At 37.4% G+C, this 15,440-nt stretch overlaps 1 protein-coding gene across 3 annotated transcripts in view; it reads left to right on the top strand.

The window, feature by feature from the left end:
• The window catches only part of LOC129580553 (hemicentin-2), a 140,172-nt gene that overhangs the window by 75,598 nt on the left and 49,134 nt on the right, over window positions 1-15,440 (top strand). For all 3 annotated transcript variants that reach the window (XM_055471078.1, XM_055471080.1, XM_055471081.1), the window contains exons 3-6: window positions 6,382-6,509; window positions 9,114-9,330; window positions 14,939-15,049; window positions 15,126-15,158. In XM_055471078.1, coding sequence (XP_055327053.1) covers window positions 6,382-6,509; window positions 9,114-9,330; window positions 14,939-15,049; window positions 15,126-15,158 — 489 coding nt within the window. The remainder of the gene's footprint in view (window positions 1-6,381; window positions 6,510-9,113; window positions 9,331-14,938; window positions 15,050-15,125; window positions 15,159-15,440) is intronic.

Genomic DNA, 15,440 nt, shown 5'->3' with positions numbered 1-15,440 from the left:
CAAATGAAAACAAAACAAAGCAAAACAGCACGCACGAACAATATTTACCATTAATAAAATATAATTACGTGCAAGGATAAAAGCGTCATACCGAGAGAATGTGATCGCTGTGGCAGTAGTATTCTAGGGTAGAGAAAAAAAAGAGAAACACGCGGTTCATTCATCGAATGCATGTGTGTGTGAAAGTGCTGTGCTTTTTGTATGTTGCCAACAAACCAAGCCAAAGAGCTCGCATGGCTTGAGCTGAAGTACACGAAGAAAGTGAAAAAAAGACCACGTCCAACAATAAATGGAAAATACGCGCGGGTGGTTGGACACATAAATCAAATCTATTACCGTTGAAAAGGTTCTTGCGCTGTGTGTTCGTGAGCGTGAAAATTGTAATTGTAAATTTTATGCAGTTTCGGTGCACAATATTTGTTCTGTGGTACATCAAACCATTCGAAATGGTTGCGAGCGAGATGGATCGAAACTTCTCTGGCAGAGAGCAGCATAAGCAAATGGTTGGAACGCTGGAAAATCAGTAAAAATGAAGAGAGAGAAAGGGAGAGGGACAAAAACGGTCACTACGAAACGGCGCTACAAACTGAATATAGTTTACGTTCAGCATGTGGTTGCAACTTTTCGATCGAACAAATATAGAAATCCAGCAAAAGCTAAATTTATCTCAGCATGTGTGCAATGGCCGAGTTTCAAGCGAGCAGCACAAAAACCCATTTTTGGCACTCATTTGCATTATTGACAATATTTCTGGGAGGGGGTAAATGATTATGTTCCGTGTATTTGTTTGACTGGATTTTCGGACAGTAGTTTATATTATTATTTATTGTGTGGCATATATTTTTGGAAGGTTCGAACCGACACATAAATGGATTTGTTTAAATGAATCCAGATATCTAACACTTTGCATATATGCATATGATTTCCGTTGAAAGAATCACCATGGAATTCACTTTTTCCACATGCATACATCAACTCTAATTAAAAACCAACAGCACCAAAAATGATTCTCATCGGTCCGTATAAATTACTTCCATGAACATTTACCGCCGTATTCACTTGATCATCATTTGTTCATTGGCTGCAATTTCACATTCGGTGCACAACATTTGGGTAGATTTATGTTTTTTCATGTTGAAAGAGACAATAAAAATATCCATTCATTGACCGCTGCCATGGATAAATTATTCTGAAACTCCCCTCTCTCCCACCCATTTGACAAATGAAAATGAACAAGACATGAAATTGTATAAGCATTCAACTTATAGGTTGTGTAAACGTTTGCATGACGATGAAAAGTGATAACTATACACATTTGGAACATATTGATCGTACTTTAAAGTGGTTGATTGTAGTCATGAAGTGATTTCATCAATCAACTGAATCGATTCAATGGAAACAAATGTGGTTGAATGAACAGCATAAGTGTAGCTTTCGTTGGCTGTCATTTCACTAATTTGGAGTATTTCCTCCGAGAATTTCTGTGTCAATGGTTTTCAACCGAAAATAGAATTTTCCAATGAATCGACTTTTTCGGCTACCATTCCCACGATCAATACAACAATTTTCCCAACCTACTAAATCTGTATAATTTGAAAATTTTAAAGTCGGCCAACCCCGAATAAAAAGGCATAAACTTTTTTTTTTCAACTTTGCGTGTTCAATTTTCCGACTCATTGTTTTTCTCTTCAGCAATTAATATATTTAATCAAGATAAATTGCCTTATCAGTTATCGACAGGCATACTCAAGACCAATATGTTTTTTTTCCTCGTCACGGAGTTTGTACACGTTATTTAACATCAGTTAATGGGACACAATTCACATGTAAACATGTCGAAGTATCAGTACCGGTTCTATCCTCTTCACTTACTTAATTATTTTAATTAAAACGAAATTGAGCAAAGCAATGGAAATTCCTGTCCCAAGGTTCTTCTTTTTCGTTTTTGTTTCATTTTCTATGTGTCACAACTTTTTTGCTTCGAACGAAAGAAAAACGAAACCTTTGACAAATCTACACAAGGCGACCTTGAAAACTTTTGTTGAAACAGTCGACAAACTTGAAAGATTATCTGTTCGTATATAGCTTAGTCCATGGTGCTCTCATTCAATTTGCTTCTACTTGCCCGCCATTGAAAGCGGCAGCCCATTCAAGTATGCACTTAATTACCGTAGTTGGAATTGTTGAATGGTTGCACTGGATATCGTGCCGTGCGTGTGTGTGTGTCCTCGCTTGCACCTTATTTCCAATTATGTCTGCGAATCATTGCATTTTTAATTTTGCCTTTGAACCCACTTCAACGCGACGACGCTGTTTGTGGTCACTTGCAAAAGCAAATTGAATACTCTCCACAACTCGACGAGCCTAATGGAATTAAAAAAGCATTAAATCTGGTATATCCTTTGCCAATTTACCTTTTGCATAAAAACAATTTTTCATTGAATAGAAATTCTAATTCAGAAAATTGAAAGTAATTACAAATATTCATAACGACCATTTGTTCTGGTGGGTTCACAATTTTAAGAGGGAGATTATTCAAAAGGTCGTATCTATTTTCTGTGTTTAGCCCGTAGGATGTGTATTTAATTTGTGCATATACCATTCAGTTTATGGAATCATCATTTAGAAAGGGAAAAAATGTGCTTATGCAGTCGTTTATTTTTGGTGAAAAAAAAAAACGCAGACGATTGACAATTTATGGTGTCTCGCCAGGTGCTTTGAACTTTTTTTTACCACTTTATTAAAACGAAGATTTTTTTTTGTCGCAATTCAGCATGAGCGATTTTGAATGTGCAAAAAAAGTATCTACGAGATAATGCGTTATTATTTGAAACGCTTCGTCGAACATAATGGAATTTGCACAAATTTTCGACTTAATCCTTATTGATGTTGAAGTGATTATAGACTTACATGTGTGTCGTGCATTGAGAAGAATCCCTCGGAATTGCTTCAAATCACCTTCCACATAATACACGCTTTAACACTCAATTGTTCCAGCAACACAAGCACACAATTAACATACGAGTTTTGTCGGTTTCGATGCTGGTTAAAGCAAAGGTTGTGCGAATGCCGACTTGATCAAAGTATACGTTGCCATGCAGAATACAAAACGTGAAAATACCGTTTGTAATAAAAGTTGTCTAAATTTGGTGCTTTGGCTGTGGGTTTTTTCTTCTTCCAGGAAGCAGCCATTAGATCCGATATAGTGAAACCGCATTCGTAACCGAAAATGTGCATGCGATACACCTCATCGTTATTTTGCTTTAATCTGTGATGTGGTGAAAGCCACAAATGCTACTTTGTTCACGTGCGAATTCTTGACTTTTGCGCCGACGATAACGACGACAACTAAACCAAAACCAAAATGAAGATATCGACGAAAGCCAGTATCTGTGCGCACTGCAAAATACTTTGAAACAAAAGATCAACGAAACCGCATTCTGTAAATTCAATTACAGCATAATATAAGCTGGAAATGGGAAAAGTACATTTAAATGCGAATATCCAGTCTTAAGACACTTGAAAATTCTCTCGCTCAAAACGAATTTGGTCATGCAGAGAGTTGAAAAAAATGGAAGTAAATTTCAGCGATGCTTTTTCGAACCGAAATGAATAGAGGATGTATGCGATTTAGTAGTCACGACAACTATTATTATTCACACATACCAAAAATGCCACAATAAAGTTATCTAGCACCATTGGTGTGGCAAAGTCCGAAATCCAAAATGAAATACAGGAATTCCAACTAGTTTAAACTTTCATGGTGTTTTTCCAGTATTTATGGCTTTGACCGTTTCAAAGCTCCGCCGCTGTGGCAAAAGCCGCTTGCGGTTACTTTTTGAGGGAACTTCTACATAAATATTAGCCTTTTGCGAGCAGTTTAAAATAAATGCGTTCATGAGAGAAGAATTGTTCAAGCATGGCTCGGTCGTTCGCAATGTGTAAACATTGAATTTGCATTTCGTTTACGAGAGCGAGCGAGTGATCGTGCCCTGTGCGAAATGCCTCACTTCCATAAACGATGAATAATTCTGTGACAGCGATTAATGGAATGAGTGGGGAATATATCGCACGAGTAGCCGCAAGCGATTTTCTTGCTTTTCTTCTTAAATCAAACGATTTTCTTATCGCACCATACACATATATGCCATCATCGAATGCGAATGCGAATCAAATGTGTGTAAAAAGGGATTTATTTGCGATTACATTGCTTGAAAATTGAAATTACCCATGCAAAACGGCGACAACTGAGGCATACTCAAAGCAACTCCTCGTATTATTACAACTATGTGATCATGGGAGGAAGCAGAATAAAAAAATCAACACACACAGAACTTTTTCGAACTCACTCAGATGTCAAGGAAAAACCGCACCATGCCAGAAAGGAAAAGTAAATTGTTCTTTATTTCCTGGTGGTTTATATCGTTCACGTCTTGAATACGATTCCATTTTTACGATGAAAATACTCGGGATTTTCGCAATGCAATCCATTTCTTTGCGGATTTGCCCAATAAAATATAAATGATGACGCGAACATGAAGCGTATTAGCTCTCTCTCTCTCCCTCTTTCTCTTGTACACCCGCAGACACACACACACACATGAGAAAATGTGCGAACAACGAAATTCACAATTCAATGCACAGCCACTGAACTTTCTTCAAATATTCAGTGTTTACTTATCTTCATTGCGCTGCGTGAATGGAGCGCGGATTTTTCGAAAACGAAATAGAGGGAGAGAATGAGAAAAAAAAGAATACACAAGCTGAAAAATTACCAGCATCGCTCACGTTAAGGTAATAGGAATATGTGAATTTTTCATGAAACTCGGGCGCTAAACGATTGTTCTATGGTAATTGGAAAATTCATTTCGCGAACCAAAAGGGAAATATTTCGCGAAACCCACATATTTTTCAGCGATGTAAAGCAAATGGAATTTCGGTATGCAAACTGTATGACGATTAATGCAACGTACCCAATGCGCATAGCATATAAGCAGTTGAACATTTTTCATTCGTCGTATCGTTTGAAATTTTAATCAGGTCTGAAGCGGGCACTGGCATTCGATGAGAACTTTATTATAACCGCAATGCTATTACAGAGTGCATGCATGCATAGAGTACACGATACGAAAATGGGAGGGTGGGATTGTAAGACGTGCATCACCACAGTCAGAACTGACTTTAAATCCAAACACCAAGTCAGTAATTAGAACACGTGTTAAAGCAAGAGATTTGATAAAAATAAATACCATCTTCGCTTTATCACGATTGCTCATTTGGACTTTGTCGAATTCCGTTCGACGTGCAATAATAAAACCATTCCGCCACCATTTTTCCCGCCCTACGGTGAGAAACTGTCAAACGCTTTTCATGTGACATGAGCAAATAATAAAATTTCATCTGCATTTACTTAAAATGCCAACGCCAATTTTTTTTCTCGCTTTCTCGCGTATATGTATTTCATGCGCGACGTGAATTTGATTAAATAATAACTTGGCGTCGAATAAATTTGTTTGACATCTGCTTGAAATACTTGCTGTTCTCTTGGCTTTAAGTTAATTATGATTTGACAAAGGAATTTTTCGTCACATTCTAAAATTGTGTGCTGTGTGAGACGCTACTGTTTCTTTCAAATGCAAATTACGAGCAGAGCTTATGTGTGTGTGTGTGAGTGAGTCAGCTTCTTGCCACTCAAAACCATGTGAAATATTATGCTAATAAATTGTGTTACGCGCGTCTGTTACTTGTTCTTCATTTTTATTTTTGCTGCATCGGCGCGATTAACATCTGAAATATGTCACACGAAAACAGACATTCATTAAATGTGCACAAAATTGGTCATTAACTGGGCTCATTTTCTCCTCTCTTCGTTTCTCTCTATCTGTGCCATAAAATCCCATCATATTTCTTTGGCTCTTATTTCGTCTCGATTTGGTTAATTCGATTCCACAAAAGTCATAAATCTCATTTCGTTTTGACGACCGATATTGCGACGAACCGATCGGATTTTACAAATAGGATGATAAATTCATTTTTGTTCCTGTTCAACAGTACTTTTATTTAAAAATTACGAGTTTTTACGAGTTATACTCAGTCAATATAGAGTTTAATCTGAAATAATCAGATTTCATTCCAAGCTGACAACGTCAGATTGTAGATATAATTTAACGATTTTTTTTCTTTATTCGAATATTAAATTGACAATTTCATTTGTAAATGTATCGTCGTCAGAGCAAACAGCCGCAAAAAGTCGAGTGAAATTCATTGTGTTACTTTTAATGAGCTTGAACTAATTAAATAACCAGAAAGTGTTTTCTCCATTAAAGCAAATTTTAATAAATCCCTTTGTTCTCTTTCTTTTCTGCTTTTTTTTCGTTGTAGGTTGTTATGGGTTGCAGCGATTTGCCGAGCAGCCAAAGTACACAGAAGTGAATCCGGGCGAGGATGCGCTGCTCACATGTAAAATCATAGACAAACGGGGCGGTTGCTCATGGCAAAAGGATAATAAGGTAAAAACATATAGAGAACAATAAGGTGAAATCAACTGATTTAAATGCGAAATTTGGTGTATAAATCAGAATGTGTGCAAAGTACACATATACACACAACCAGCCCAACGAAATCACACACGGTTTTCCAATTGAGCGGAGAAGAAAATGGAGCAACAACTGTTTAAGGCATTCCATAGGCCCTTTGAGATAATGTGCAATTTTGCCATCGTATAGTTTTCGGTCGTTTCCAAATGTATGGAAATTAGAAAGTTGTAGCCTTGCACGCTGGCTAATATCCAGATTATTCTTGCCAGCCTCACCAAGTTGTGTCGTTTTCCTTTAGCTAGGATTCATTTTAACAACGACATTCTATGTTAGCATTGCAATGAAATAAAAATACGGTACATATTTAAACAAATACAACATACATATTTATAGGGCAGCAGCTGACACACATGCACCGTACGACAGTAACAACGACAAGACGAAGCGAAACGAACGAAGAAAGCATAAAAGTCGCTCTGGGTTTCATGTAGTGAATGGAACAGGACACAGATAAGAAATGAACAAAACGCTGCTGCGAAAGCTCACACTCGCATGTGAATATGTCGAGCACAATGTGTAAAAATGTGAGGGAGAGAATGTTACACATTTAACGATGCAAATAGAGAAAAACAAAGACTGTTCAAGGAGAAGAAAAAAAAACGAAACGAAAAGCAAGAAAAAAAAACGGGTAACACAGCACATGGAAAAAAAGTCCAAAAATCAAACAAAACACCGAGTGTAAAATGTGAAAACAATGGAAAAAATATAAATTTTAAGCTCCCCGACTATGCAAAACAATGGGAATAAAAGAGCCACGGCTGAAAGAGCAGTTTTCTTTGTTTGCTTGATGAGTATGGAAAGCGTCAGTCAGAGCATGAAAGGGAGCTCACGCGCACATATCCACTCATACATGCTTGCTACACTTCAGGCGACGGCACATATTGCCACGTGCATAATTTTGAATTCGACAACGCTTCAAGTGATTTGTTTTGTGTATTTTTCGTTCCATCACTGTGTTGCTTTTTATTTTCGCTCGGATTTATTTCCCTTCCCATTTATGCATTTCGTCGTTCGCGCCAGGCATGCGACCGTTTGTGCACTATCATCAGGACAGACATCGTGTATTACCCGATTTCATATTCATATATTCCGTAAAACGAATGAAAATATCTTGATGTCATCTTTAAATATTACATAAATTATTTTATTATTGAGTGTTTTGCGTGCCTTATGCGAGCATATCGTTCAGTCGCCTCTGTTCTGGCATGATCGCATTTGTACATTTGCTTGCTCAACACTTGTGAGAGCGAGCTCGATGCTCATGCCTGTGTGCTCCACAAACACCTCTTCCGCTCGCTTCGCAACGCATATGGCGCTTTCGATTGTTTACGCAACACATTCGCGCTTTTCATTCCATTTTTTTCACATCCGTGCTGTCGCCGTTGTAGCGAGTACACCATTCTCCTGGTCGTGCTTTGATTTTTACCGTTTTTTCATTCTCCTTTATCTTGTCTCGTTATATATGCTGCTGCTATCACGAAATGAATACAACACACTTGCTGTGATATAATGTGATACAATGATTATTATCATGTGTCGGTTGTGGTGAATTTCCATGGGCTTTGATTGTATGAACATTTGTCTGTTTGTATGAACATTTTTCTTGATTTCTTTTTGAATATTTCGCCAAGAGCACGGTCCCAACGAGCACGAACTTCAATAATATACGATGTCTGTTTATGTACCTGCAGCGTTTTTATTGTTCTCCGGCGCTTGCATACGCTACCGATGAAACCAAGAAACATCTACTAATCGTGTGATTAGCAGCCACAGACGAACTGAAATCCAACTGAATTTTGACACTCAAAGTGCATAAATAATAAATGTCGCGCGCTCGTCTTACAACAGGCATTTCTCAGGTTAACACATATAACACTCACTACATGCGTTTCCATTTATGGCTTATATTACAACGCGAAACCATTTGTGCACGCAAATCCAGCATATTTTTCTTATTTCTCTGATAAAAAGTTGAAGGCATTGTACATATATGTTCGTTCATTGAATCGGTGAAAACGTAAAGAAACGTTATGATTATGATGTATTATTTTTATTATGAACACACACTTGGCGATAAAATTTCGTTTGTTGGTTATAAATCTTTCTGGCGCCGAGTTACGATTTTTTTCGACTGACACATCCCTTGAAGTCGTAAAAATCACGGATAATTGCGAAACAAGCATAAATAACAACAATACCGTAATAAACGATGGTTTGGTATCACGTAAAATAAATCTCTTTGAAATTGGTTGAAAGCAAGGCAACACCGTAGCTGTCTGTCGAGCAAACAATTTAAATAAATGTCATTTCAATTGGCTCATCTTTTTAGCTTGAGTTTGTGTGTGTATTTGGTTTACAATTATGGGTATCAGCTTTGATGAAGACACCATTTTTTGCGGAATTTAATTTACCTCTTGGATTTGAAAATTGAAACTCCCGTATTTGAATAACATTTTCGTAGAATTCTTTGGATGAAAAATTAAACGCAATCATTTTTGTTTCGTTTCCATTTTACAGCCAGTGGGAATTTATCCGAAAAAGTATGAATGGGCGGGAACAACATCTTACGGTATGCCAGGAATACCATCCCAGCATATCGGCGGCGATTGTTCACTATGGATTCGAGCAGCAACAATTGACTTTGATGATGGTGCCTGGGAATGCCAAGTGACTGCAAGCGATTTCACGACTCAAGATGCTCTAACCAGTCAACCAGTTCAACTTGTTGTGCGAGGTAAGTTTTACATGTAAAAAGCATTCTCCCGCCAAATATTTCATTTTCACAAAAGAACACCGCAACTGAGTAGACTGGCTGTACGATTTTAATACGTAGAGTCTACAGCTTTCAGTGTCGAATTGCGTCCTACTTTCCCTGTGCGGAAAAGCTAAAATATTTCAACTTAATAACCATTTCATCACTAAAATATTCGTTTTGGAAATGAATTCCATCCGCATGGAATTCCATATTTTGGCGTTGCAGCAAGACTGAATGGTTTTCCAGAACAAAACCAACATTATTTTTTTCGTCCGACCAGCGAAATAAATGAATGAGCAAAAAAGCTCTCAGTTTATTCTGTGAAAATATTTTCAATATTCATTTGAGAAGTGTTGAACCAGATAAAACAATGGTTTTTTGGTGTAGTAACGAGAAAAAAGGGTCTGCGGGTGAAAGTGAAAGTCCATTGAAAAACCGCAACAATCACTGTGGTGTTCACAGCCAAGTGGCGAAATACCGAAAATCTTAACTCTCTTTGAGCGGGCTTGAAACTTGATAAACAGAGAATGCCAAGCGAATACTTCAGAGAAATGAAGATCTAAAATATGCGCCTCTGACAAATAAATTAACAAAAACAAAAGAAAAATTGTTAAATGTTCTGTGACTTTGACTTTTCGCATTCTGTCTGCGAACGGAAAATTGTATCATTTTTCCTTGGAATTAGATTGTTCTCTGTCGTTCGTGACAGTCGACTTCAGTACAACCCATGGATAAAAGCACAACATTTCGAAGAGGGCAAAAGCGTAACGAATGTGTGAACATTGCATTTAGTCGGCGTTTCTCGTCTGAACACATAGTTCCCGAACTAAAATAAATCGAAAAGCAAAAAAAATGCGCACACAAACATATCGAGGAATCGGTGAGCATCCGCATCACACGAGTGTCCAAATTAAATGATATTGTGTCGTACAACACACTCCGCAAGAGAATGGCAATGAATGTGTGTGTAGAAAAGTTGGAGCACACATTCCTTAAGTGCTTAGAAAAGTTTTGAAAATAAAGTTTTTCAATAAGCAATGGAATGTTTATGTTGAAAAGGCACATTTTTGATACGTCGTTCGTGTGCATAGCTCTCGCTTTCTCTCTCTCTCTCTCTTGCCCGCATGAGAGGATGCTTTTATTCGATTTACCCTTCTGCTGTCGCACGCGTTTCATTGCTTCCATGGTCTTGCATTCAAACGGCATGAATGGCGAGCATTTTTTTTTCTGTCGTAATTCGTCTATTTTTCGTTCGCACCATTTGTATACAATGTGTTCAGTTAACGGCTTTGTTCAGCGACAAGTGTGAAAAGTTTACCATGTTTCAGGCCACTGCCACTAATAATGATCTTGATGATGGATCGATGCATGCCAAAGCCATTGTGTATTTGTACGCTGCTGAACACATTTTCAACAGAAAATATTTGTTCTTCGTTTTTCAATCAACTTTAAAATGCTTTGCGAAAGGTAATGGTTTTACTTTTTGAATGGACGAGGACATTCAGTTTGAAAACTTATCACAAAAACTACTTTGGCTACAATCGCTCGACAATGACTCGTGTCCATTTCCAATATGCGCTTTCGTTTTGAATGCGAAATTACACTTTTGTCACCCGGCCTCACACATCGACCCCACAATGTCATCGACGACGACGACGACAACAACAACGATCGATGCTCTTTCATTCGGTACAACGGAAGCATTCCATTCATACGTATGTAACGTACAATGGAACATATATTATACCAACAAAGTCGTAGCAATTGCAGACTTTGTGAAGCACACACACACACACACGCTCGCACACATTCACAATTTTTCTGACTTCATAGATGTGCTTCTGTGATTTTTTAGCAATATAATCGGGCCCAATGATGTTCGATTCAAACTTATTTTTCGCACAAGAATGTGTCGCGAAGAACACATTTATTAAATTAGAAAAACACACAAACCAACAAATAACCATTTTATTTAGTCAAGAATACAAAAGTTTTTCATCTCAATATTATATTTTGAACTGGAAAAAAAGGCGGTCGAAATTTATATCGAATGAAGAAAAAGAATGAAAGAAAATGGCACAAAGAAACGAAGAGAAAAAAGTCTTCAAACAAATTCCTTTTTCATTGACTTATTTATTTGTTATTTTTCAATTTTTTCAAATGATCAACAAAGAAACGCCACTACTAGGAATGAGAAGAAAATTCGATACAATTTTATTTGATGAATGTGGCTGGAAATGTGACTTCGAATGAGCTCAGACGTGTAATTTGTGGGCTTTTTTTTGAAAAAGTTATTTCTTAAAATTGGTCTCGTTACAACCTTCCCCCAGCTCCACAATGAGACCAAGTGGAAAAATCTAGGGAAAAATACTTTCGTGGCGAGACTTGAAAAAAGAAGCCGAACCAATTATATGCTTCACATTGTGAACAATTAGAGGGAGTTTACTTGGTGAATTTTCAAAAGCCAATTAAAAAATGGCTAAATTTTTGAATTGTGATCAGGTAAATGGGCGAATGGGAGCTTAATTCTTATTAAATCGACCAATTATGCAATCGAGATTGAAAAACTCAGCTCGCGCCAAATTAAGCACAACCGCACGCTATTTACGCAACCTCACTAATTGGATTTCATTCACATTATCTTAAGCCATGGATAAGACACAATTGAATTGAAGAAAACTTGGGTCATTTCACGAAGGGATTATTCATTGCGGCCATGCCAAATCTAATTGTTTCGTCGCAGTGTAAGCAAAACTGAAGGAATGGCGCATTGAATTGAATTTAGTATGCTTCACCGTATTGATCCACTTACCTTGACCAAACTGAAATATTATGCGTGAGAGAAAGAACGAGAAAGAAGAAACGTCTGTGAAACGGCGCGCCAAATGTTTTGGTATCTCAGACAACACGACCCACCAAAAAAAAAAAACATATTGATCGAATGCATTCGCAAAAGTTTTCAAACAAGTCGTCTTGAAACTTCGGTATAATTTGGCACAGATAAATAAACAATTTATTCAAATGAAAATTTCAACAAATGACTGACACAGAAAACGATTCGTTGCGTCAAGTGAAGATGTGGGGCGACGGGCATCAACTTGTAAATTGGTTTTAAATATATTGAGAAGCTTAACCAGAAGCACTCTGAAATGAAATTATTTAATTTGTACGCCGTGCTATCAGGTACGTTTCACCTTCTAAATGAATTTCGAGCACGAGGCATACTCTTGATATTCAGAGTTGATTTAACGGTCGTTATGTGCTATTCATTCGCTGTTTGCGGTAGTCGGTACGGATCATGGAGTACGTATATGGAAGTTAAAGTTCAAGAGTCTAGTCGGGCAAATAAATAGAACGTATTCAAAATCAATACGACGCGTATAATTTGTGTTTGCCGAATATCTGATAACAACGTCATTCAAACATGCGATGCTTCGACAAATTAATTTGAGCACCATTTTCACCCGTCAATAAACAAAGAGCATACAACAGCTTTTGTGGAACTGACATTTCGTTTCAATGCCTTTTGAGGTGTACATGTTACAACGCTATCAAAAAAAAAGTACCGAGCACATCCTTTTCAAATGGAAAAAGCCAAGGAAGTGGCGTCACAAAAGTACATTGAAAAGTCAAAGGTAAAATGTGAAGCGAAACTCATGTTTTGCTCCATTTTGTTTTTCATTTGAATTCAAGAATAAGAAAAAAAAAGCGAAAACATGCGCTAAAAAAACGTCCTTTGTACCATCTTTGGTTACGAGGTTTGTTGGGCTGCTCATTTCTGGTCATAAAAAAGAAAAGTTTTTCCCAATGAAACTACGAAAGAAAATGACCTATTAATTTTGGTTGAGGCATTTTTTGCTCCGACAAAAGAAAGAAAAAAATGACCGCCATTTCGCCATTTCGCCATTTGGTTTTTGTGTTTTCAACTTGAATGTTTCCGCGTAAACACCATCCAAACAGTAGATATAAATTACAGCAAAACAACGAAATAAACCACGTGCAAAAGTACAAAGATGAAAAATAGCACTTTCGATTTGTTTGAAAATAAAAATGCGACGCAACAACGTTGCGCCGAAACCAACGAAAATATACAGACACAATAAATTGCCAGTGCCCAAGTAGCTCTCTCTCACTTTCTCGCTAAACATAGTATAAACAGAGGCAGCGTGCAGAAAATGCAAGGATCGAGCAGAAAAAAAACGAACTATTCATAAAAGCATGCTGTGGATGCAGCGCGCAACGCAATTCCGTATTATATTTATGGTTGTGTTTCTCGTTATTCTGGCTTCGTTTCTCTCGCTTTTCATATTTTAGTCTGCATCAACTTGATATTCCTATGCATTTGAACGCTCTCATGATTCGATCACACATTAAAGAAGCGCTTGGATTTTATTTTCGTAGCTCGACAATTCCTTCCAATGATAAAAAAAATAGTCAAAGTCAGAATTTTTTGCTCTTGCTTCAACATTTTTTATGTGCTTTGTATCGCATTCATCTTGCCGCTTTAAAGTCGTTCTCTCTCACTGTTTGGCTTCGGTAGTGTGTTGTTCCCGGGTACAATTTAAATGAAATAAGGCCAACAGAGAGAGAGAAAGAGAGAGAGAGTGAAGCAACAACGAAATGAAATAAATAAGCGGGTATCATGGCACAATAAGAAGCTACAACATGGCGGAACTATCAAAAACATATAAACACACTGTGGCGAACACGGAGTTTTCTTATTAAAACCAAAAATAATTATACGCTCCAAAAACACACACACACACACTCACAAAGCCAGCTCAAAACCGGCTGAAAAAGGCGGTGCAATTTTTTTGGTCGATGCAAAAATGGTGAGAGAATCTTGTTTACAAAGACAAAAAAGTACATCGTTGAGAAATGTCGAGTTTTTTGTGTGGTATAAAAGCCTTTTGTCTGTAAGCTTTACCATTTGAACGCACAGAATAGCTGAGATACTTTTGGCTAGCTTCAATTTTTTTTACTCCACGTTTATCTTTCTTGTCTTTGAAAATACAGAAGGAGACTACGTTTCACAAGGCTTTTAGTATTTACGTATTAAAATTCGAAGTTCAATGGTGAGCAAAAGTCTTATGGCATTTTTTTTTTTCGCTTGCAAGAGATATCAACAGAAAAGAAAAGCCGTGGCAAACAAGTGCCATGAAATTGAGTAGCAATAAGCAGAAGGTTTTATGTTAAATACAATTATTTTAAACATTCTTTTTCTCTGTCGCACCAAGAAGACCAAGAGAATTTTTCCATCAAATGCAATGGACGAATTAATGGCTGATTTTCCACTTTTAAACAATGTCGAAAACAGAAAAAAAACGAGTCGTCTAGCGTCCAGATCATTGTTATAAGCAATCTGTCTCATCTCATTTTTGTCGACTTATATTCAAGCACTTTGACCAACCATTTGAAATTCCAATATCTCGAACATTTCTCTCTCACATTTGCCATGTCTACTCGTCGCACTTTTTTTCCATTCCTTTTTCTATCGGAATATTTTCAGTCAAGATTGTTCCGTTCAACTTCCACGTTTTTTTTTAAAGCATACAGTAAAATTTATTCACTTTTCTTTCCATTGCAGCTGCACCACAACGACCAAAAATCGAACACGAAGGCCTTCAAGTACCACCTGGCCATAATGTAACTGTTGATTCGAAAGCGGTGGCCACCGTTAGCTGTGTTTCCCACTACGGTAATGTTGAGCTTTGTCAATTTTAAATCTTAACCATACTTATTCTTTAATACTTTTTACGTTATTTTTTTTGCAGGCAATCCCCCAGCAAAAATTAAGTGGTTGTTGGGTAAGTGTTGAACAATTGAACGTCATGGCATGACGACAGCGACGACAACGACGAGAGGATGAAAGAACCAAAACCCAGCCGCACTCGTATGAATTGCAAAAGTTTGCTGTTGTGTGTTGTGTTTTAATTAAGTTGTTTTAACGTGAAATGGCCACACTCTTCGTAGCTGTCGATGCAGCCATATCTTTTATGTGTACATGGCGGGGCGCACAACAGCAGCACATTTTATAGTGTTGACCTCATATCTCATTGGAGTGTGTGTGTGTGTGGAAACCAGAACTG

This window comes from Sitodiplosis mosellana, unplaced genomic scaffold (assembly GCF_009176505.1).
Source record: "Sitodiplosis mosellana isolate CC-2019 unplaced genomic scaffold, AAFC_SMos_1.0 Smas_scaffold_1, whole genome shotgun sequence".
NCBI lineage: Eukaryota > Metazoa > Arthropoda > Insecta > Diptera > Cecidomyiidae > Sitodiplosis > Sitodiplosis mosellana.
The sequence above is the reverse complement of the archived record's forward strand: the minus strand, read 5'-3'. Positions and strand labels throughout refer to the sequence as shown.